General features: G+C 44.6%; 1 protein-coding gene across 4 annotated transcripts in view; it reads right to left on the bottom strand.

The window, feature by feature from the left end:
* The window catches only part of wdr33 (WD repeat domain 33), a 191,985-nt gene that overhangs the window by 9,712 nt on the left and 156,140 nt on the right, over nucleotides 1–26,133 (bottom strand). For all 4 annotated transcript variants that reach the window (XM_085990786.1, XM_085990788.1, XM_085990785.1 and 1 more), the window contains exons 15-18: nucleotides 24,829–24,981; nucleotides 23,536–24,324; nucleotides 20,082–20,178; nucleotides 16,328–16,802 (exon numbers count right to left, since the gene is read on the bottom strand). In XM_085990786.1, coding sequence (XP_085846912.1) covers nucleotides 16,328–16,802; nucleotides 20,082–20,178; nucleotides 23,536–24,324; nucleotides 24,829–24,981 — 1,514 coding nt within the window. The remainder of the gene's footprint in view (nucleotides 1–16,327; nucleotides 16,803–20,081; nucleotides 20,179–23,535; nucleotides 24,325–24,828; nucleotides 24,982–26,133) is intronic.

Here is a 26,133-nt window from a genome sequence, read left to right as displayed (position 1 = left end):
TATTACATCTAGAATTGACTATTACAATGATCTCCTGGCTGGCCTCCCATCTTCAACCCGCCATAAACTTGAGCTAATCCAAAACACTGCTGCTCGTATCATGACCAAATCCTATTCACCCATCTCACCTGTGCCCGCTGACCTACATTGGCACCCGGACTAGCAATGCTTCGATTTTAAAATTCTCATCCTTGTTTTCAAATCCCTCCATGGCCTCACCCCCCCCTATCTCTGTAACCTCCTGCAGCCCCTCCAATTCTGGCCTCTTGCGCATTCTGTTTTAATCGCTCCACCACTGGCGGCCGTACTTTCAGCTGCCTAGACCCTAAACTCTGGAATTCCTTTCCTAAACCTCTCTTTCTTCCTTTAAGACGCTCCTTAAAACCTACCTCTTCTGTCCTAATATCTACTTATGTGGTTTGGTATCAAACTTTGTTTGATAACACTCCTGTGAAGTGTCTGGGGACATTTTAGTACGTTATAGATGAAAATGGAGGAGAAAGTAACGAGAGGACATATACACTAAATGGTAAAACTTTAAAAGGAGGAGCAGCAGCAGAGAGATTTAGATAGTCTAATTATCAGTGATATAGAAAGGCTACATCACCAAAAAACAATTATCTGGTGATTCGTCTCACTGACTTTTTATGGGACTTTCCCATGGCAAATTGGCTGCCATGTTTACCTACATAACAACAGTGACTGCACTTCACAAGTAATCCATGGGTTGTGACACACTTTGCGACATCCAGAGGACAAGAGTGGACAAGTTATTTCTTTATTGCATCTGCCTCCTCCTGTGCTCACTGGATCCCTAGGGAGTAGCATACTCCAGAGTCATGTTCACATAGTGCCTGCTAACCATCTGGTTTCCTTCAGAAACAGCCTCTGGAAACATTCCAGATCAGAAAAAAACTTGGTTAGTCGTCACCCTTACTGCATCTTTTGGCTCCTTTTCCTTTCTTCCAGCCGTTCTTCCTATCTCTTTCTCTCCAGGCTCACTCATGTCATGGAAGCTCTGGTCAAAAACTCTCTCTCCATGGTGCACACTGTGCGTTATATATTTAATAACACTTCCAGTTCCTGGGCTTTCACTGTGCAGTGTTGCTTGGAGTGCCTCTGCTTTAACCCTTTGAATACTGGCTTTCTCTTGCAGCCCAACTTCAAATATCAAACAACAAAGCCAGACTGGAGTTTTGCATTGGTTATTTCTTCACCAATATGGTACAGATGGAAGCCATTACTGGTTCCTCAAAGCTGGACCTCTCGGCATGCTCTGCGTTGAGTTACTTCACTGTATTGTGTATCAGTGTCTGTACTGAATGAATACTTTTTAATTCAGTACTTACACTGAAATCAGTATATACTCAGTTATGTGAATTGTTCACTTATCATGGGTGTGTGCCAAAAAACTGAATGCTTTGTCCATGGTTTGTTCATTTCCTTTACTGTGTTAGTTTTAAATGCCACGCTTAAAATGAAGAGTAGGCATTTTATTTAAAAGATACCTAGAGAAACAAAAAACCCACAGTAATCCTGTGACAGGACAAATATATCTTAATATGCAAATATTTTGATCGCAGAACTCGTCAAGCCTCGCAACATTATAAGCTTCTGCACTGAGATTATTCGAGCAGTGAAGCATGTCAAACAAGCAAGGCTATTCAAAACACTTTGTCCATGAGGTAAATACAGGCACAAGTCATGAACATGTGCTATACATCTATAGAGAACAGTACATATTAGATTTGGGAGTAACATGACCAACCCAGAACCCCAGGGCTTCTCCTGCCTACTGGTCCCCAAGAAAGCTAGTTCTGTGGATTAAATGATTTGACATCAACTGATGTGTACTCTGTCTTGCATGTAGCAGATCCTTGGAAAACTAGAGGGCATTAGGTATCTGACAACTCTTAACCTGCTAAAAAGCTGGAGCCCATGCATGCTGTATGAGTTTACGGTCATGCCCTTTGGGATGAAAAATGCGTGCAATGAGTTCTAGCAAATGGTCCAAAAAGTAGCCAAGGATTACACACATAGGCAATATCACCATCTTTAGGTAGACTTGGGATGAACCCATTGCTCATATCACCAGTGTACTGACTCAGTTAACCAAAGCGGTCAACTGTCAAAGCCAAAAAATGTAATTTTTAATGGCTGAATTATTGTAGTGAGGTTACTGTGTAGGTGGGAGGACAGAGACTCGAGCAGGCGATGGTGGATGTCATCACAAAATGGTCTAGACCGACACCAAGAAACAGGTGCAGGCAATCTCCAGATTGCCCAGCAATTCTTGCAGCTTTATGGCCAACTAATAGTAATGTAGCTGTCCCATAAAGCGATGCCAAATCTGTTAGTGGGGAGAATGTGTTTGTAAAGCGGTAGTGCTGGTGAGTCCTGATTATACCCAAGTGTTTACTGTCCATGTGAGTGTGTCAGACATGGACACTGGTGCAATGTTGAGCCAGGTTAAGGATCATTTGGTTGTCTACCTGAACCATAAGTTATACTGTCATGGGAAATGGCATATTCAGCAAACGAAGAAGAATGCCCAAGTGTCATCTGGGCGTTCCAAAAGTTACAGCCGTACTTCTACGCAACATTCACTAGATATTCCATACACAAACCCTTAGTTTGGTTTAACTTGACAAGCTACAAGAACACACGTCATCACCTAGTTAGTGGATAAATTCTACATTAGAACACCAAGATCTCATCCTAACAGATCTTGGTGCTTTGAATTCAATGAGCCACACATCCAAGATAAACACTTTCCAAACCTTCAGGCTCACAAAATTCAAACAAGCAAATAAGGAATACAAGTACAACTGAGTTGCCTGGGCTTTGAGGGTTGGATTGTCAGTACAGGAGTTGTATATGGCCTACAGGCCACAGCTTTGACAACTCTGGAAGGGATAAGTATCCTTAATATGTGAATATTTTGATGGCAAAACTCGTCATGAGTATGTGTACCAGTAGAAACAATTGCTGTAATCCGATCAAATAGACTGCTCGTCTTGATCCGTAAAGAGTCAATTGGAAAACAGCCTAAACATAGACCGTGCACATCAAAGGTCACAGGCCAGCATCACTGCACTTCTGTGTTTGTAGATTATGAAGATTGTCAACACTGTTCAAGTAGATTATCTCGGTCTCACAGACTGACCTTCAACGCTGGGCCCGGTTTTAGAGTCAGAGTTATACAGCACGGATAGAGGCCCTTCGGCCCATCGTGTCCGCGCCGGCCATCAAGCCCTGTCTAATCTAATCCCATATTCCAGCATTTGGTCCGTAGCCTTGTATGTTATGGCATTTCAAGTGCTCATCCAAATGCTTCTTAAATGTTGTGAGGGTTCCTGCCTCCACAACCCTTTCAGGCAGTGAGTTCCAGACTCCAACCACCCTCTGGGTGAAAAAGTTCTTTCTCAAATCCCCTCTAAACCTCCCGCCCTTTACCTTGAATCTATGCCCCCTAGTTATTGACCCTTCTACTAAGGGAAAAAGCTCCTTAGTATCCATCCTATCTATGCCCCTCATAATTTTGTACACCTCAATCATGTCCCCCCTCAGCCTCCTCTGCTCCAAGGAAAACAAACACAATCTGCCCAGTCTCTCTTCATAGCTGAAGCGCTCCAGCCCTGGTAACATCCTGGTGAATCTCCTCTGCACCCTCTCCAAAGCGATCACATCCTTCCTGTAGTGTGGCGACCAGAACTGCACACAGTATTCCAGCTGTGGCCTAACCAGTGTTTTGTACAGCTCCATCATAACCTCCTTGCTCTTATATTCTATGCCTCGGCTAATGAAGGCAAGTATCCCATATGCCTTTTTTACCACCTTATCCACCTGTTCCGCTGCCTTCAGGGATCTGTGTACTTGCACACCCAGATCCCTCTGACCCTCCGTCTTGCCTAGGGTCTTACCATTCATTGTATATTCCCTTGCCTTGTTAGTCCCCCCAAAGTGCATCACCTCGCACTTTTCCGGGTTAAATTCCATTTGCCACTGTTCCGCCCATCTGACCAACCCATCTATATCGTCCTGCAGACTGAGACTACCCTCCTCGCTATTTACCACCCTACCAATTTTTGTATCATCCGCGAACTTACTGATCATACCTTTTACATTCATATCCAAGACATTAATGTAGACCACAAACAGCAAGGGACCCAGCACCGATCCCTGTGGTACCCCACTGGCCACAGGCTTCCAGTCACAAAAACAACCTTCGACCATCACCCTCTGTCTTCTGCCACTAAGCCAGTTTTGTATCCAATGTGCCAAGGCACCCTGGATTCCATGGGCTCTTACCTTCTTGACCAGTCTCCTGTGTGGGACTTTATCGAAGGCCTTACTGAAATCCATGTATACCACATCCACTGCGTTACCCTCATCCACACACCTAGTCACCCCCTCAAAAAATTCAATCAAATTAGTCAGACATGATCTTCCCTTGACAAAGCCATGTTGACTATCCCTGATTAATCCTTGCCTCTCCAAGTGGAGACTAATTTTGTCCCTCAGAATTTTTCCAATAATTTTCCTACCACTGATGTTAGGCTCACTGGCCTGTAGTTCCCCGGTTTTTCCCTACTCCTTCTTGAATAATGGTACTACATTAGCGGTTCTCCAGTCCTCTGGCACATCCCCTGTGGCCAGAGAGGTCCTGAATATATGTGTTAGAGCCCCCGCAATCTCTTCCTTTGCCTCACACAGCAGCCTGGGATACATTTCGTCCGGGCCTGGGGATTTATCCATTTTTAGGCCTGCTAAAACCGCCAATACCTCCTCCCTCTCGATGTTAATATGTTCGAGCATATCACAGTCCCCCCGCCCTATTTCTATGTCTACATCGTCCTTCTCCATAGTGAAAACAGATGCAAAAAATTCATTTAGAACCCCTCCTACATCTTCCGGCTCCACACACAGATTGCCACTTTTGTCCCTAATGGGCCCTATTTTTTCCCTAGTTATCCTCTTACCCTTAATATACTTATAAAACATCTTAGGGTTTTCCTTTATTTTGCTCGCCAGTGTTATTTCATGGTCTCTCCTTGATCTCCTAATTTCTTTTTTAAGTATCCCCCTGCACTTTTTGTACTCCTCTAGGGCTTCCTTTTGTATCTGCCAAAAGCCCTCCTTTTTTTCCTAATCCATTCTCGTATATCCCGACATCCAAGGTTCCCTGTGGTTTTTGGAACCACCCTTGACCTTTACGGGAACATGTTGCCATTGTATGATCTCAATCTCCCTTCTGAAAGCCTCCCATTGCTCCGATGTGGATTTTCCTACAAGTAGCTGATCCCAGTCCATTTTGGCCAGATCCTGCCTTATCCTATTTTCGGAGTTTTACGGATGAAAAAGTTCAGCACTTTTCAGGTATCTTGAGTTCAATGTCTGTCTAGTCGCGGGGTGGGGAGACAGAATGTGTCTTCATGGCTAGCTCTTGAAACGTCTATTCAGTTTGCTCCCTGAGGAATAAGTCTGCTATTTCTTTCTTAAAAGTAATTTGATCTCGAGGACTGCAAGGAAGTTTTCAAAAGACTTTGTCTGTTTAACCCTTTGTGAGTTGGCTCCACACTACTATATTTGAATTGATTCAATGTGTTGCTTATACTGCTGCTTCTGTGAATAAAGCTGCTTACAGTTTAGTCTGTTACCAAAAGTATCTGGCATGGCTGATGCTATTCTTCTGAAGCAATGCAAGGTACAGTGGAATTCCTGCATACTATCCAGTAACAATAAAGGGGTTCATTGTTCACCTCGGGCAAGCTATCCCAGGAAGCAAGGACTTGCCAGCGGACTTTTTGTGTTGGGCACAAGGAAAATGTCTGGACTGAGCTTGAATTGCAACACTGCATTTCATAATCATCTGGTATAAATGGGTCCAGCTGTACACGGACCTGATCTACTGCTGGGCTCTGTCCAGATAGCAGCTGAGCTCGATGGATTGCTGCCCATTTCCAATTTCTAGGAGAGGTTCCAGGGGTGTTACTATTGGCGGATATTTTTAAAATTTGATTTTCAAATCTACACAAAAACACTTACGAATCATCAAACCGATCACGTGGATCAAAATCTGGTCCCCGCCGGCCTTGAGATGGGCGCCGCTGATCTCGATGCCTCTGGTCAAATTCATTCCCACGCTGATCGAAACCCTGTTCAAATCTACATAAGGAATTTGGAGACTCGTTTGTTTATGTTAAAACCGATCTGGAGGACTGAGGGCGTGAATTAGCTCAAAATAAGTGTGAACAGGCCATCATCTCTTGGCAAATTCAGTCTTCGTGCCTGCACACAGCTTAAAGGAGCATCTATGAAGAGATAGTGCATTACAGCAGCAGGCTGCAGCTTTACACTCTCAAACCTCCCTCAGTTTCAGTCATAAGTATTTTTAGGAACAGGTTTGTTGGGCCCAACAAGCCTGGCCTTTTTTGCTTGATCTTAACTTGATACTCCCCTCAATACCCAACAAGGGCATCTGCCATCTATCACCACCTTCTGTTGCTATGTCAATTTTCAATCCATCGAGACAATTTAACCATTTCAATGAGGCTCATGTAAGGAGCTTTGATGAACGCCTTTTGAAAACCAAAGTAAACTGCACCCGAGTAATTCACTGGATTATCCGAGACCATTAGCTTAATCACCTCCTAAAAGAATTCTTGGAGATTTTTACCGCACAATATATTGGCCTGGAATTTGCGGTGGGTAATAACAGCAAACGAATAGCATTCACTGTTATTACCCCTTTAAAACTGACCGCAGCTTCAGGATTTAGTGCATGCGCACCTTAACGCGGAAGTCCAGGAATTGCAGTCAACCATTCACTGCTCCGACACTGGCTGCGCTGTGGACCCCACTCCCCATCGCCGGCAATCAGTGTATTCAGGAAAATCAGTGAAACTGACGAAAACCTGGGCTTTTCCGCGGTAATATTGCTGTCAAATTCCCCATTAAAAGTTAGACCTTGTTGGATTCGGTGGAACTGGGGTTTAAGAGTGTATTGACTGCTAAAGAAACGTTATGGCCCTGAGAAACTAATGTTAATTTTGTGGAATGTCACATTTCTCCATTTTAATAAAAATTACAATTTTTAAGAAACTTTAAAAAAAATTATATATTTTTTTATCAGTTTCTTATTTATTTCAGGTTTGTTCTCTATAACATTTTTAAATAGTTAGAATAAAAGGAGCTTCTTCACTTCCTGGTTCTCGGTCTGTGAGAAAATTGCATTGTGATTGGCTGCTTAGACAGCTTGTTGAAGTCACAGCAGCTCGCACTCGGAGATCCCCATTAACTTACACGGATCTCAACTGAACATCAAAAAAGCCGAACTTCTCGCCACAGAGGTTGCAAGATCTTTGTGGGCAGCTTTCTTCAGGGCCAGTGGCTTTGCTTTGCTGCTGACCACAAATTCTGGGCCATTACCTCTAAAACCACGCTGGCTGCTCCCTATGTTACTGGTGCTCCTTAGATGTACTTGTATAGCACCCTGTAGAATTCCCTCCATTTTTTCTACTATGGATTTTTAGGCTGACTGGCCTGTAATTGCCAGTTTGTGCTTTACTCCTTTTTGAATACTTGAACTACATTGGCCATCCTCCAGTCTTTGGGTATTGGAGTATTTATGGAGCTCTGAAAAATGTCAAAGCATCGCTAATTTCTCCTTTTAATTCTTCGCGTACTGTATTCCAAATGTGTCCCATGAGGCCCAGGAACCTTTCAGTTTCTGCATAAAACATTCTGTATGTGGTACAGATTGTTTGGCCCCATTTATGATGACTGGAATTGTTTACGGACCTCCTTTGTAAAAAAAACAATATGACAAAATCTATCTATTTTATCTGCCATATCCGCATTAATATTTTGACCCAATTTATCTTTTAACAGACCCACTTGTTCTTTGACCTTCCTTCAACAAGGAACATAGTTTTTATACTCTTGCTTTGTTTGCATTACAAAGCCCGCTAAATTGCACTTCCAGGTGAAGAAAGGTTTCATCAATAATAATCAACAGGGTGGGTCTAAAATCAGATTATATATCGTTTAAAATCCAGCTCAATATATATATTTGTGAATAAAAAGTCAAAGCGTTCCTGATTAAATAGGGCTACATGTAGAAGCGGCAGCAGCATCAGAAGAGGCGGAACCTCCGACGATTTCAACAACAACAAAAGCCAAGGAGTGATGTCACAGGACAGCAGGTAGGTGATTGGTTGGCGAGTATTAACTTTTCTTCTCTCTAAGCTAGGACAGTGGTTTAAACTTAGGGTTGGGAAACTATAACGCACTTTATTAAATTTATAACTTAATTAGTTAAATTAATTACTATGGGGGAAAAATTCAGTATCGCCCCGTTTGGGGCTCCATTATCGGCTGTGCGCAAAGTTTAGCGCCTGGCGCTAATTATCGCCTCCGACAGCAAACTTGGCTTTTATCGCCCCTGGGGGTGATTGGAGCGCTAAAACAGGCGCTTCACACCTGTCTTAAGGCGCAAAGGCCGAGGAGCGAGGCGCTACCTCAGAGCGCTGGTGAAGCAAGGAAGGGCAAATCAAAATAAACCTGCAAATTGCTGCTCAGTACTCAAAACTCCTTCACACAGCGTTGAATCTCTCCAGAAGTCTCTCTCTCTCTCAGAATGCGTGGTGCAAAAATGTCACCGACAAAAAAAGGCAGGAAGCGGTCACCTTTAAATAGCGTTCCCCTAGTCCCTTTCTGACAGCATAACGCTCCCCTCAACCTGTCGTTGCTAGCGGCAGGCGGTAAGGCAGGGGGCACCACTCAATATCCAGTCCGGGGCGTTAAGCACTCGACTGACGTCACAATCTGCTGGCGCAGGAGATCGTGGCGGTAGTGTTTAGCGCCGCCGCAAAATGTCTAGTTAATTTCGCGAGCGGCACAAACATCACCGCGCCCGGGCGCTAGTTGCTTTGCGCCCCATTAGCACCCTCTTAAGGCGCTAACGGGAGGCACAAACAACTGAATTTTTCCCCCTATAACTATAAATAGACTGTCCCGAGCAAACACGTCTGCAGTTGATGTCTCCGTCTGGAATCTCTCTGGCTCAGAGTCATTGAGCTGGAGACACTCCGACACATAAGGGAGGGGGAGGAGTATCTGGACAGTTTGCTCCAGACTTCGGTCACACCTCGTAGAGAGGCGCAGGATCAGAATGGGGTTGGTGTGACCGATAGTGTGCAGAGTAAGGGGAACCCAGGTAAGAAAGGGAACAAGGATCCACAGAAACTGATCCTATCCAACAGGCACAATGTACTTGCTATCTGTGAGGATAAGGATAAAGACTGTTGGAAGGTCAGCCAGAATGCAGACCATGGCACTTTGGAGCAGGAGGCTGTCCTAAGGGGGGGGGGGGGGGGGGGGCGGGGGGAAGAGGAGAAGAGGAAGCATAATGTGGTAGTTGTAAGGGATTATATAATTAGGGGGACAGATAGCAATCTTTGTGCGCAAGATCGAGAGTCCCACATGGTATGTTACCTACATGGTGCCAGGGTAGGGGACATCTCGAACCAGCTTGAAAGCATATTGGAGAGGGAGGGGGAGGATCCAGTTGTTGTGGCCCACGTTGGGACCAACAACTTAGGGAAGAGTAGGCAAGAGGTCCTGTTTGGGGGGTACCAGGAACTAGGAGCTAAATTAAAGAACAGGACCTCAAGGGTTATAATCTCTGGGTTATTACCTGAGCCACATGCAAATTGGCGTAGAGGTAAGCTGATTAGGGAAGTGAGGAGTGGGAAAGAGGGGTTCCATTTCATGGGGCACTGGCACCAGTATTGGGACAGGAAGGAACTGTACCATTGGGACAGGCTCCACCTGAACTGGTCTGGGACCAGGGTCCTAGCGGAAAGGATAAATAGGGCAGTCACAAGGACTTTAATCTAGTAAATGGGGAGGGGGGGGGGTGGGAGGGCTCAGGGGGAAATTGCAGTACAAATAGTAGTTCAAAAACAAATGAAAGGGAAGAGAGTAGAGTAACAGACAGAAATTGTGCTTTAGGCACTACAGGTAAAGGCAAAACTAAAAGGCGTAAAGCGATTAAATCAGGAGAGAGAAATAAGAAACGTGAGTAAAATATTAGAGCCGAAGGACAGGCTAGGGTATGTGGCCCAAATAAGCGTCCGTTATACAAACACACGGAGTATAAGGAATAAATTGCATGAATTGCAGGCGCGAATTCAAATTGGAGGGTATGACTGAGACATGGCTGCAAGACAGTCAGGACTGGGAACTAAATATACCAGGTAAGGTCTACAGGAAAGATAGTGAAAATGGCAGAGGGGGAGGAGTAGCCTTAGTGATTAAGGATGAAATCACTTCAATGATAAGAGAGGTTTTAAAGAGAGGTAAGCAGGCAGTGGAGACCTTATGGGTTGAATTAAGAAATAAGAAAGGATCTAAGACTGTAGTGGGAGTTGTGTATAGGCCCCCTGGTAGCAGCTCTGAAGTGCGAGATTGTATAAATGCGGAGATTAAACAAGTGTGTAGTAAAGGCAGTGTGGTTTTAACTTTCATATAGATTGGGATAAGCAGACTAGCACCTGTCAGAAAGGTAGTGAATTTCATTTGGCAATATGGTTCTCTGTAAACTTTCATGCCAATAAAGCATTTGAATTGAATTGGAGTGTGTCTGGGATAGTTTTCTACAACAATATGTCCTAGAGGCAACAAGGGGACAAGCCATATTAGATTTAGTAATGAGTAATGAGCCAGATTTAGTTAACAGCCTAACTGTGCGTGAACATTACTGTGCGTGAACATTACTGTGCGTGAACATTACTGTGCGTGAACATTACTGTGCGTGGACATTACTGTGCGTGGACATTACTGTGCGTGGACATTACTGTGCGTGGACATTACTGTGCGTGGACATTACTGTGCGTGGACATTACTGTGCGTGAACATTACTGTGCGTGAACATTACTGTGCATGGACATTACTGTGCTTGAACATTACTGTGCGTGAACATTACTGTGCGTGAACATTACTGTGCGTGAACATTACTGTGCGTGAACATTACTGTGCGTGGACATTACTGTGCGTGAACATTACTGTGCGTGAACATTACTGTGCGTGAACATTACTGTGCGTGAACATTACTGTGCGTGAACATTACTGTGCGTGAACATTACTGTGCGTGAACATTACTGTGCGTGAACATTACTGTGCGTGGACATTACTGTGCGTGGACATTACTGTGCGTGGACATTACTGTGCGTGGACATTACTGTGCGTGAACATTACTGTGCGTGGACATTACTGTGCTTGAACATTACTGTGCTTGAACATTACTGTGCGTGGACATTACTGTGCGTGGACATTACTGTGCGTGAACATTACTGTGCGTGGACATTACTGTGCGTGAACATTACTGTGCATGAACATTACTGTGCGTGGACATTACTGTGCGTGAACATTACTGTGCGTGAACATTACTGTGCGTGAACATTACTGTGCGTGGACATTACTGTGCGTGGACATTACTGTGCGTGAACATTACTGTGCGTGAACATTACTGTGCGTGAACATTACTGTGCGTGAACATTACTGTGCGTGAACATTACTGTGCGTGAACATTACTGTGCGTGAACATTACTGTGCGTGGACATTACTGTGCGTGGACATTACTGTGCGTGGACATTACTGTGCGTGAACATTACTGTGCGTGAACATTACTGTGCGTGAACATTACTGTGCGTGAACATTACTGTGCGTGAACATTACTGTGCGTGAACATTACTGTGCGTGAACATTACTGTGCGTGAACATTACTGTGCGTGAACATTACTGTGCGTGAACATTACTGTGCGTGAACATTACTGTGCGTGAACATTACTGTGCGTGAACATTACTGTGCGTGAACATTACTGTGCGTGAACATTACTGTGCGTGGACATTACTGTGCGTGGACATTACTGTGCGTGGACATTACTGTGCGTGAACATTACTGTGCGTGAACATTACTGTGCGTGAACATTACTGTGCGTGAACATTACTGTGCGTGAACATTACTGTGCGTGAACATTTATCCAATAGCTATCATAACATGATCGTGTTCAATGTAGTGTTTGAAAGGGAGAAACGTGAAATAGCTACTAAGATTCTTGATTTAGGTAAGGCCGACTTCAACGGGATGAGGCAGAGGCTGTCCACAGTAAACGGGGCAAATCTGCTAATGGGTAAAACAACAGAAGATCAGTGGGAGATGTTTAAAAAAGAATTTAACGTGATACAGAACCAGTTTTTACCCGAGGGGCACGAGCTCTACTTGCCAAAAACAGCCATGGACAACTAAAGATGCAAAGGGACAGCACAAAACTAAAGGGAATGACATACAAAAATGCAAAAAAAACACAGATCCTGGCGAATGGGAAAGATACAAAGAACAGCAAAGGGTCACAAAACAGATAGTAAGAGCTACAAAAAGGGAGCATGAAAAGAAACTTGCAAGGGATATCAAAATCAACACAAAGAATTTTTAGTTACATTAGGAAAAAGAGGGTGCTCAGGAGCAATGTTGGCCCCTTAAAAAACAGAAAGTGGTGATATTGCCAATGACAATGGGGAAATGGCGGACATGTTGAATAATTACTTTGCATCAGTATTTAAAGAAGAGGATAGCATGCCGGAAATCCTAAAGAAATAATGTTGAATCGGGAACAGGGACTCAATAAAATTAACGTAAGTAAAATAACAGTAATGAAGAAAATAATGGCACTAAAGAGTGACAAATCCCCAGGGCCAGACAGTTTCTATCCCAGGGTTTTAAAGGAAGTAGGTGAGCACATTGCAGATGCCCGGCATATCCCTCACTCTACCATTACCATCAAGCCAGGGGACCAACCCTGGTTCAATAAGGAGTGTAGAAGAGCATGCCAGGAGCAGCACCAGGTATACCTAAAAATGAGGAACCTGGGGAAGCTGCAACACAGGACTACATGCATGCTAAAAAGTGGAAGCAGCATGCTATAGACAGGGCTAAGAGATCCCACAATCAACGGATCAGATCAAAGCTTTGCAGTCCTGCCACATCCAGTCATAAATGGTGGTGGACCATTAAACAACTAACGGGAGGAGGAGGCTCCAAGAATATCCCCATCCTCAATGATGGTGAAGCCCAGCACGTGAGTGCAAAAGACAAGGCTGAAGCGTTTACAACCATCTTCAGTCAGAAGTGCCGAGTGGATGATCCATATCGGCCTCCCCCCGAGGTCCCCACCTTCATAGGAGCTAGTTTTCAGCCAATTCGATTCACTCCATGTGATACCAAGAAACAGCTGAGCGCACTGGATACAGTAAAGGCTATGGGCCCCGACAACATCCCGGATGTCATGCTGAAGACTTGTGCTATAGATCTAGCCACACCTCTAGCCAAGCTGTTCCAGTACAGTTAGAACACTGGCATCTATCCAACAATGTGGAAAATTGCCCAGGTATATCCTGTCCACAAAAAGCAGAACAAATCCAATCCGGCTAATTACCACCCCAATCAGTCTACTCTCAATCATCAGCAAAGTAATGGCAGGTGTCATCCACAGCGCTATCAAGCGGCACTTACTCACCAATAACTTGCTCACTGATGCCCAGTCTGGCTTCCGCCAAGACCACTCGGCTCCAGACCTCATTACAGCCTTGGTCCAAACATGAACAAAAGGAGCTGAATTCCAGAGGTGAGGTGCTAGTGACTACCCTTGACATCAAGGCAGCATTTGACGAAGTGTGGCATCAAGAAACCCTAGTAAAACTGAAGTCAATGGGAATCAGGGGGAAAATTCTCCACTGGCTGGAGTCATACCTAGCACAAAGGAAGATGGTTGTGGTGGTTTGAGGTCATTCATCTCAGCCCCAGGACATTGCTGCAGGAGTTCCTCAGGGCAGTGTCCCAAGTCCAACCATCTTCAGCTGCTTCATCAATGACCTTCCCTCCAACGTAAGGTCAGAAATGGGGATGTTCGCTGATGACCGCACAGTGTAGAGTGCCATTCACAACTCCTCAGATAATGAAACAGTCCATGCCCGCATGCAACAAGACCTGGACCACGTTCAGGCTTGGGCTGATAAGTGGCAGGTGACATTCGTGCCACACAAGTGCCAGGCAATGACTATCGCCAACAAGCGAGAGTGTAACCACCGCCCCTTGACATTCCACGGCATTACCATCGCCAAATCCCCCACCATCAACATCCTGGAGGTCACCATTGACCAGAAACTTAACTGGACCAGCCACATACATACTGTGGCAACAAGAACAGGTCAGAGGCTGGGTATTCTGCAGCGAGTGTCTCACCTCCTGACTCCCCAAAGCTTTTCCACATCTGCAAGGCACAAGTAGGGAGTGTGATGGAATACTCTCCACTTGCCTGGATGAGTGCAGCTCAAACAACACTGAAGAAGCTCAACACCATGCATCCCCTCCATCACCTTAAACATTCACTCCCTCCACCACCGGTGCGCCATGGCTGCAGTGTGTACCATCTACAAGATGCACTGCAGCAACTCACAAAGGTTTCTTCGACAGCACCTCCCAAACCCGCGACCTCTTCCACCTAGCAGGACAAGGGCAACAGGCACATGGGAACACCACCAACTTCAAGTTCCCCTCCGAGTCACACACCATCCTGACTTGGAAGTATATCGCTGTTCCTTCATCGTCATTGGATCAAAATCCTGGAACTCCCTCCCCAACAGCACTGTGGGGGTACCTTCACCACACGGACTGCAGTGGTTCAAGAAGGTGGCTCACCACCACCTTCTCAAGGGCAACTAGGGATGGGCAATAAATGCTAGCCTTGCCAGCGACGCCCACATCCCATGAACAAAAAAAAATGCCCTAACTATAATCTTCCAAAGTTCTCTAGAGTCAGGAATCGTCCCTTTAGATTAGAAAATTGCATATGTCACTCGGCTTTTTAAGAATGGCAAGAGAGGGAAACCAGGGAATTATAGACCAGTTAGCCTAATATCTATTGTCAGGAAATTTATAATTAAGGATAGGGTGACTGAACACCTTGAAAATTTTCAGTTGATCAGAGAGAGCTAGCATAGATTTGTGAAAGGTAGGTCATGCCTGATTAAAAAAATTTAAGATGTGACTAAAGTAGTGGACAGGGGAATGTCTATGGATGTTATTTATATGGACTTCCAGAAGGAATTTGATAAAGTTCCACATAAGAGACTGTTATCTAAGGTAGAAGCCCACGGAATTGAGGGCAAATTATTGACCTGGTTAGGAAATTGGCTGAGCGGCAGGAGACAGAGAGGAGGGATAATGGGCAGGTAGTCTAATTGGCAGGATGTGACTAGTGGTGTCCTGCAGGGATCTGTGTTGGGGCCTCAACTATTCACAATATTTATTAACGACTTAGGTGATGGCATAGAAAGTCATATCCAAATTTGCCGATGACACAAAGATAGGCGGCATTGTAGGCAGTGTAGATAAAAGCATAAAGTTACAAAGGGATATTGATAGATTAAGTAAATGGGCAAAAATGTGGCAAATGGATTTCACTGTAAGCAAATGCGAGGTGAACCTAAAAAGGATAGAACATGGTACTTTCTAAATGGTTAAAAGCTAAAAACAGTGGAGGTCCAAAAGGACTTTGGGGTCCAGGTACATAGATCATTAAAATGTCATGAACAGGTTCAGAAAAAAATCAAAAAGACTAATGGAATGCTGGCCTTTATATCTAGAGGACGAGAGCACAAGGGGGAAGAAGTTATGCTGCAGCTATACAAAACCCTGGTTAGACCACACCTGGCGTATTATGAGCAGTTCTGGGCAACACAGCTTAGGAAGGATATATTGGCCTTGGAGGGAGTGCAGCATAGGTTTACCAGAATAATACCCCGACTCCAAAGGTTAAGTTACGAGGAGAGATTACACAAATTAAGGCTGTATTCCCTAGAATTTAGAAGGTTAAGGGGTGATCTGATCGAAGTTTTCAGGATATTAAGGGGAACAGATAGGGTGGATATAAAGAAACTATTTCCGCTGGTTGGAGATTCTAGGACAAGGGAGCATAGTCTAAAAATTAGATCCAGACCTTTCAGGAGTGAAATTAGGAAACACTTCTACACACAAAGGGTGGTAGAAGTTTGGAACTCTCTTCTGCAAATGGCAATTGATGCTAGATCAATTGTTAATTTTAAATTGGAGATTGATAGCTTTTTGTTAACCAAGTTAGATTGAGTTAGATCGCAGATCATTGAATGGTGGAACAAGCTCGAGGGGCTGAATGGCCTATTCCTGTTCCTATGTTCCGATGTAGAAGAGTTCCCCACTCAGTAACTGCTCAGAATTTATTCTCACCTGTCATCCCTCCGCCCACGAAAACGTACATCTTCTGGCTCCCTCGAGAATCGTTCATCTAATGGTTTCCTTCCATCCCAACCTTGGGGTGGACCCCGGCTTGGGCCCCTGTGCTCAGGATCCCCAAAGTCCCTGTACTCCTGATCAGGAGGAAAATCCCGCTGAGGACCAGGCCCCCGTCGCCAACCCTCTTCATGAGGTAGTGGGCCCACGCGGTTATCAAATTCCCGTGACCTGTGGCTGTATCGCTCATCCTTCCGGAAATCGTCGCGATACTGATCCGGTCCTTCAAAACGATCATGGTAGTCTTGTGGTGGGCCACGCCTCTCTGCAGACCCTCTGTTTTCCCGGGGATCCCCCCAGTCCTGGGACCCCCTGTAAGGAGGTCCCCGTTCAGGATCACGTTCGACGCTCTGATCACGCCTCATTTCCTGTGGATGGCCCATGTGATGGTTTGGAGGACCGTGAGATTCACCTGTCAAGACAAAATGATTTTGAAACTGTTAATTAATGCAAACAGATCAACTACATGGGCACAAAAACAGGAGAGCCATCCTCCACATGCACAGTGGCATTTAATTGAACCGATTACATTGCACATTCGGCTGGACAATCAAACAGTGATGACCCATTCACTGGCTGATTGCAGTGCCCAAAGACTAATAAAGCAGCAAGTATTGAGGGCTCTGAAATCGTATACTTGACACACCCAGTAAATAGTTGTTAACATTGTTAAGTGTTTTTTCCCCCCTCTGTACTTCATTCAGTCACTGAAACATTTGATTTCCTATAGACGGCTACATGGACAAGCAATGGGTGATTAGGAACTGTGCTGTGTTGTCCGATGACACTAAAAGAAAAAAAAGACTTGCATTTATGTAGCGCCTTTCACAACCTCAGGATGTCCCTTATAGACATTGAAGTACTTTTTGTAGTGTGGTCACTGTCATAGTGTACAAAATGCAGCAGCCAATTTGTGCACAGCATGCTGCCACAAACAACAATGAGATAATGACCAGATAATCTGTTGTAGTGGTGTTGGTTGAGGGATAAATATTCGCCAAGACACCAGGAAGAACTCTCCGGCTCTTTTTTGAATAGCATCATTGACTCTTTTACATCCACCTGAGTAGGCAGACGGGGCCTCGGTTGAACATCTCATCCTCCGACAGTGCAGCACTCCCGCAGTACTGCACTGGGAGTGTCAGCCTAGATTTTGTGCCGTCTCTGCTGTGCACAAATTGGCTGCTGCATTTTGTACATTATGACAGTGACCACACTACAAAAAGTACTTCAATGTCTATAAGGGACATCCTGAGGTTGTGAAAGGTGCTACATAAATGCAAGTCTATTTTTTCTTTTAGTGTCATCGGACAACACAGCACAGTTCCTATTCACCCATTGCTTGAACCCAGAACCTACTGACTCAGAGGCAAGAGTGCTACCCACTGAGCCATGGCGGACACTAAAAAGAAAGACAACTCTGCAAACCTCTATAAATTAATCCAGAAACCCGTAATTCTGAATGGATTAATCATCAAATCTCTGAATGGATTAATCTGCAATTCTGTGAATCAGTAAATTCGCAAACCTGTAACTGGATTAATTTGCAAAACTTTGATGAAGTAAATCCCAGATGTAGGCTAGGATTACTTGTGATGACGTGTAGAATCATAGAAATGTACAGCACAGCAGGAGGCCATTCGGCCTGTCGTGTCTGTGCTGGGTCTTTGAAAGAGCAGTCGTGCTCAGTAACCACATCCCCGCTATTTATCTGTAGCCCTGTAAGTTCCTGTCCAACTCCCTTTTAAAATTATTTATGGAATCAGCTTCCACCACCTTTTCAGATGAAGTGTTCCAGATCCAGACAACCTCTAGATCTTTTTCCAATGATTTTGAATCTATGACCTCCAGTTATTGACCCACTCAGCACAAGGAATAATTTTTCCCTATTTACTCTATCAAAACTTCTCATCATCTTACTTGTGTAGTTTACTGGATTATTCCCAGCATTGCTTGCAGTGAAAGACACAGATGTTTTACTGAGAAGGTCACCGACAATTGTAAGCTTTTTTTTGCGCTGTGTGGAAAAGGTGATCCAGCCTACAGTCCGCTTATACCAGTATCAAAGGTGATCCAAGCTTCTGTCTTTACAAGGTGAGACGATGATTTACACTTCAGACATTTTCTTAAACTTGCCCGTTATCTGAAATGAGGCACACTTATGTGACCTAGACATTGTCACAAATGGCAACATTCTCTGCCGCTATAGTTGAAATAGTCCAGTGTTAGAAAACCCTAGAAACTGAATGTGAGAGACTGCTTCAAGAGCAAGTATTAGACCAACCTTTGCAACAATTTTACTTAATGAGCAAATGGTGGACATGGAATCATTTTAGACAATGCTTCATTCACTGTACAATATGCTGCACCAATTGTCTCCCTTTAGGGGAGAAACCTTGCATCAGTGAGTGTTCCATTTGTTTTTTTTAAAACACTTCTCTCCCTAGCCTTCCAAATTTTTCATGGTCAGTGTTACTCAATAGCAAGCGCCCACTTCAGTTGGGGCTGTGAACTTTTATAGATCAATCAATGCCAATTAGCTATCTGCCAATAAGAGGTGGGACCCCTGCAGGTTCAGCTGGTTTGGGAAGGTTTCCTCCTGCCTCTTCTGAAATGGAGCACTTCACTTACATGGAGTAACAACCAGTCACCTGACCAAGACTAGATGACCAACTGCCATTAGCAAGTATGATTGGCAGGTAGACCTACTATCCCAATTACCACCTGCTGTTTGAGAACCAATCACTGACAAAAAGAGCTAGTGAGCTAGCCAATCAGCACCCTCTTAAATGTAAAGCCATACACTGATATAGAGTGAATAAAGGATTGCATTAAGATTTCCAAAGCACAATACATCAAGGATCTTATTTAAAACTGTTGCAGGGTCAATAACATCATATTTATAATGCCCACTTTGTTGTTGGGACTCTGTTATTTGTGTCTTACACATTGAAGTTTGTTAATATATAATTCTTCCCCCAAATCTCGGAGTATCCTGCACGCAGGAATCACTGGTGCTTCTTCCCTCTTGTCAAAGTTTGAATGCTACTGCACAAGATCGTGTCAGCCAGTGGCTCAGTGGGCAGCACCCTCGCCTCTGAGTCAGAAGGTTGTGGGTTCCGGTCCCACTCCAGAGACTTGAGCACAATAATCTAGGCTGACTCCAGTGCAGTACTGAGGGAGTGCTGCATTGTCGGAGATGCCGTCTTTCAGATGAGACGTTAAACTGAGGCCCTGTCTGCCCTCTCAGGTGGACATAAAAGATCCCACGACCCTATTTTGAAGAGGAGCAGGGGAGTTATCCCTGATGTCCTGGCCAATATTTATCCCTCAACCAGCATCACTAAAACAAAATTATCTGGTCATTATCACATTGCTGTTTGTGGGAGCTTGCTGTGCACAAATTGGCTGCTACGTTTCCTACATTACAACAGTGACTACACTTCAAAAAGTACTTCATTGGCTGTAAAGCGCTTTGGGAGGTCCGGTGGTCATAAAAGGCGCTATATAAATGCAAGTCTTTCTTTCTAGTTACAATTAACAATGAATCGGGACCTTCATGCCCCTTTAACTCTATTACACACAGAAAAAGTTCAACATGGCAGTTTTGTAAGTGTGAGGTTTGAGAAGACGTCCACCCTTTAAGCTTCTGTTGAATAAATCTGTGTATGTGCACTGCTGCTCATCTCACCTTTGCTTGGCCCAGGACCCGAAGGACCTTGATTGGAGGCAGGTAATCGAACTGGTCCCTGTGGTACCATCAGCAACGGTGGCACTTGGTTTGGAGCCTTTTGTAGGAAGGAAGTAACAAATGAGTCAACTGTGAGACACAGACCAATTCAAAAAAAACCTCTGATGTTTCATAAACCAGACTGGACAGATAGATGTTGCACAACCAGAAAAAAGAGACAACACTGCGGGACTTTATTTTGCACCGTGGTCTTTTGTTAAAGCAAATTTGGTCAGAAACTGGCATGTGTGTCAAGGAACCAAGTTACTCAACACCAGGTTAATTGTCTTTTTGAATGTTTTGCTTAAAATGAGTGCTGTATCATGTAAGGAACTGAATGGAGTTATTGAACCTGGCATAAGGGTGTTACTTAACAGTACAAGTACAAATCAGCAACAACTTCAATTAATATAGGACCGTTGTCAGATCATCAGAGCAGCCCCAGGCACTTCACGGTTGCGGGGTGGGGCGGAAGAGATAGATTCAGACATCGAGTAGGAATTGGGTGACGAGCTAGGGAAGGTGGCCTTAGGAGAGGTTGAAAAGGTGGGTTTTGAGGAGGCGAATTCCAGACTGAAAGCTGTGACGGCAGAAGGAATGGAAGAAACTGAATAGAAAGGGGGGAGGGGTGCACAGTAGTTCTTTCATCATTCCAATCCTACGTGCCACCATTAACCTGTAATAGGACGCATCGGCAAATGGGCCATTTCAATTGTGTGTATGTTAAGGAAGTTTGTTCCAATTGCTGGGCCCATCACCTCTTCTCAGTTGGTTCCCCTAATAATCACTGATTATACAAAAATATTCCGTCCAAAATCAACAGAAATAATCAGGTTTGTTTTCTAATCCTTTTTTAAATAAAGAGGTCATGAGGGCACATTTATCCATCCTTTTTTGGGGTGCTGCTACACCACATGCTGGTTGGACTCAAAAGTGTTGGAGCAATAGGAATCAGCAAAATAATGATAAACAGATAAGACTCTCTCTGCGACCTGGGACCTGTCCGTTTCAGCAGGATCTGTTCTGGGTGCACTATACAAAAGGAAGACACGACTCGCACCCTCAAAATTGTTGCTATCTCACTGTGTGCAAGGTGACAAGTATATTCAAATAGATCTGGGCATGGTATAGGAGTTGACAAATAGCAAATGTAAGTAAATATGAGGTGAAACACGTTGGTACCAGTAATACAAAAACACGTATAACTGGATAGGCGCCCAACGGCAAAGGTGGATTTGGGTGCAGTTATCAACCACTGATTCAGCATAGAGTCAACAGGAAGCTGTTCAGAATAAGCCTATTCTTGGATTAAGATGCATTTCAATGGTGAAGGCTCTCTCAGAAGAATATGCTGACTCTTCCTGAAGGATACTAATGTAATGCAGAAGATAAGAATTGGTAGCATTGCGCTGAGACTGGCATCTCTGGCTGACAGAATTTAAATGGTTCTCATTATAGAGAAGATAGAGGTCGGACATGGACTAGGTCTTTAAAATGCTGGAAAGTAGAGATACCGAGGAGGTAAGCAGGCAACTTCACTTCATCCACCATGGCCTGATCAGAAGTCATAAACACATTCACTGAATTATTTTAGCTACACAGAAAATATGTGGAATAGACTCAATAAAAACATAATGAATTAATCCTATTAATCTTGAGGGTTGCGAGGATAAGTGCAGACATTGCCAATCAAATCTTTATGCAGCGGTATAGCTCTAATTTTATAATTCTAAATTACTAAAGAGACTTGCATTTAAACAGTGGCCTTATTATATCTGATAAATATCCCAAAGCCCTTCAGATAAAATGAATCATTCTGCAGGGCAGTGATCATTATTTAAGCAACACAACAGCCATTTTGCGCACAATCTCTCGTAAACACCAATGTTTTTGATGGTGTGGGTAGGGGAGGGGATGTTGGCCCAGAGAAGCAGAGAACTTCCTGCTCCTCTTCAAATAGCATCAATGGGATTTTTAACATCCACCTGAACTAACCAGAACAGGCTTTAGTTTAATGCCTGATCGGAAAGGCAGAACCTCAGACAATGCAGCGCTCCCTCAGTTTTGCAATGGATGGTCAACTTTGATAATGTGCTCAGATTTTGATATGGGGCTTGATCCTATAACCTTGATCCTATAAGGTGAGAATGCTACCAACTGAGCCAACGACCATAATACTCGCACGTATTGTAGGAAACAAATTAGTGTGCAGTGTGGCATAACACAGTAAACTGGATTGAGAAAAGGTTCAATGAGCCATTCCATACCATTTACATGTACTTGCCCCAACTTAATCTCCTGACAGAGGTGGGTACAAAATACATTTGCTGGAGTACCTTCAGCCCCTAAAGGTAACTGAGAAAAAGCTAAAGGATGTCCATCTGCCCAAATGCATTTCACAGAGGGCATTCGCATGCTTCCAACAGTATGTGCACTTGTGTCATTGCGACTCATTTGGCAGCACTCTCGGCCCCTCTCCAGGACCTGAACCCATAATCTAGGCTTGCACTCTACTGCAGTACTGAGGGGCTGCTGCATTGTTAAAAGTATCATTCTTTAGATCAGATGTTGTTCTGCGCTTCATTGAGGTGGAGATTATTATTAGAAGAGTAAAGACCCAGTCTTCTGTGCAACAGAATAACAGATCCTTCATCTCACTGTTTCTTGGTGCACAATGGCTGCTATGTTACCTACATAATAACATAACTGCATTCAATGCAAGTTCTTGCAGGTGAAGCACTTTGAGATGTTTCTCAGAGACATGTGCCACATAAATACAAATCTTTTATTCTTTAGTCTTAATGTGATATTAGAGCACTCATAAAAATATTAAAGAAGCTTGCAAGTGACATAACCCAAGACCTGGAATATTTCTGAGGCTGAAGTTTTAGTGCCCTACTTTTTGTAGCAAGTGTCTGCAAAGTAAACCCCATTCTGCAACGTGCACTCGATTGTTGAGAAACACATGGGTGGAGTACATTAACTGTGGGCCACCCTATTTGACTTATCTTCAGGTACATTTTTCATCATAGGCTTGGTTGCCTCAGTGAAGCAGGTTCTACTATCTAGCCTGCACTTCAGCGCTAGAATGGATGTCCCTTTCTCTCCTTGGCACTGCCAATATTTGCCATTTCAGGGGTTAACATGCCTGAACATCAGCAGTGGAAAACTTGAATAATGGGCAGAATACGCTGGCCAGGGCATTAACGATTCCCAGGAGGCAATGGGCCACCCAGACTGAAGTAAGTTTGAATGAAATCTTTACATAAACATTTTCTGAACAACTACAAGTTTCCATGTATTGAGTTAAAACCAAATCGATTTAGCTTCCTTGCATTTTCAATTGTGTTGTACTGTATATGGATATGGCTTGTGTAATACTTGGTGTAACACCTAATAAACACAGATGGCTCACCTGGTTAAATGGCATTCTAGGTCCATCACCCAGCAACGATGGCTTGGCTGGTTGTTGAAAGGAAGGGGCTTGATGAGGTGGCCCTTGTGCGTTCGAAGTACCCTGCTGAGGATGTGGTGGCCCTCCTGGTGCGCCCTGTGGCCCTTGAGGTCCTGGTGGTCCTTGCATGCCCTGGGGATGCCCTTGCATTCCCTGTGGAGGTCCTTGCATTCCCTGTGGAGGTCCTTGCAATCCCTGCGGAGGTCCCTGCATTCCTCTTGGGCCCGATGGCCCCTGCATTCCTTGTGCCACGGGTAATCCTTGGGGTCCTGGATGTCCCTGTGACCCTGGATGACCTTTGGGTCCTAAACCTTGTTGAACATGTGGTCCTTGCTGTCCTTGAGGCCCAGGATGATTTTGGGGGCCTGGAAAACCCTGTGTGGCATGTGGTCCTGGATGTCCTTGGGGTCCTGGAGGTCCTCCTGGGCCATGAATTCCTTGTGGCCCTGCATGTCCTTGGGGGCCCATTAATCCTTGCGTCACTACAGGACCCTGCATAAGTGGGGGGACTTGAGGACCCATTTGTCCTGGAGGTGCTGGCGGTCTGAAATTGCCTTGGGGTCCGAGCGGCATATTCATCTGCATCTGTTGAGGTGGAAGTGCCTGTTGAAATCCTTGTGGAGGCTGCGGGATAAATCCTTGCCCTGGGAAGGCCTGTGGTGCTAAAGAAGCACCTTGCTGTTGCTGCTGCTGTTGCTGTTGTTGCACTTGTTCTGCCTGTTTCTGTGCAATCCTCTCGATCTTTAGTTGCTGTGTAGAAGGAACAAAACACACAAAACTTAAAAACTTTTTTTTCCGATTTGGGAACTTATCAATGACTATCGAAGAAACCTGGTGGACACTTTAGTCTGACGTGCACAAGTGTCCCAGTGCAACATTTCCTCTGATTTTCTACTCCTTCAAAGAAATGTGCTGTCTTTGCTCTCTGACTGGCTGAGACTATGAAATCAGTGTCCCACACATTAACCTCTATGTGGGGCAGCATGCTGGCTTTCCAACATGGCACCATCATGGGTCACCCCTCATTTTACTATTTACTTCACCCTCTGGATCCAACACTTTATCAATCATAGTCAAAGATTCAAACAGGACAACAATCACCAAAAACAACTTGGTTTGTATTTCTCTTCATTTTAACAACAATGTCTGAAAGTGAAAGGTTACAAATTAGCCTCTAAACTGTGTAAGAGTAATTGACAACAAGTTGGAAGTATCCAGGTTATAAAGACTGAGGCAATGACGGTCTGCTCTAACCTCCAACAGCAGAGGATTGGTGTACTGCAGAGCGGCCATCTCCTGCTCGATTTCTGCTTGAGATTTCTTCTTTTCGTCCAGTTTCTTCTCTTCTGTCCTCTCGATCTTTGGCTCCTCAACAGGGATTGTGAGAACCTTATTCTGAGACCATGCCTGCAGACAGAAGATAGACATTACATAACAGTCACATCTTTCTCCCATCTTCAAATCCCACCATTTTCCCATGTTTCTGCCGCTTCAAATTCCCACCATTTCACTTCACTGAAAACTGTTTACAGTGGGTGGTGAGGTTTTGTTTGCTGTTGTACAACACAGTGTTAATTTGCTTTCTGTAAGGTAGGAATGTATTCTGTAGTTGATGCAAATCAGTTGTTGAATGTGTGCAGCTCATGGGAGTCAGGTACCCTGTATACCTTCCATCTTACCTGGTATACCTTCCATCTTACCTGGTATACCCTCCATCTTACCTGGTATACCCTCCATCTTACCTGGTATACCCTCCATCTTACCTGGTATACCCTCCATCTTACCTGGTATACCCTCCCCCTTACCTGGTATACCCTCCCCCTTACCTGGTATACCCTCCCTCTTACCTGGTATACCCTCCCTCTTACCTGGTATACCCTCCATCTTACCTGGTATACCCTCCATCTTACCTGGTATACCCTCCATCTTACCTGGTATACCCTCCATCTTACCTGGTATACCCTCCACCTTACCTGGTATACCCTCCCCCTTACCTGGTATACCCTCCCCCTTACCTGGTATACCCTCCCCCTTACCTGGTATACCCTCCCCCTTACCTGGTATACCCTCCCTCTTACCTGGTATACCCTCCCTCTTACCTGGTATACCCTCCCTCTTACCTGGTATACCCTCCCTCTTACCTGGTATACCCTCCATCTCTCCTGAAGGCAGTAATCATGTGGGGATAGGGTTCTGTAAGCAGTGGCAGTGTTCCAATACCTTCTCCAAGCAGCCAGCCTCTTCATGCAAGAGTCTAGACAATGAATGGTGGTGGGCTACTCAACCACAGGAGACCATCCCTATTCACAGAAATCACAGAAACCCCACAGTGCAGATAGAGGCCATTTCGGCCCATCGAGCCTGCACCGACACATATCCCACCCGTTCCCCGTAACCCCTACACCAACACATATCCCACCCTATCCCCGCGTATTTAATCCCCCTAACACTAAGGGTCAATTTATCATAGCCAATCAACCTAACCTGCACATCTTTGGACTGTGGGAGGAAACCGGAGCACCCGGAGAAAACCCACGCAAACACGGGGAGAATGTGCAA

The sequence above is a fragment of the Somniosus microcephalus genome, chromosome 6 (assembly GCF_052327205.1).
Source record: "Somniosus microcephalus isolate GS21.2 chromosome 6, FLI_Smic_1.0, whole genome shotgun sequence".
Taxonomy (NCBI): Eukaryota; Metazoa; Chordata; class Chondrichthyes; order Squaliformes; family Somniosidae; genus Somniosus; species Somniosus microcephalus.
Note: the sequence above shows the minus strand (reverse complement) of the source record. Positions and strands in the feature narration are given on the sequence as shown.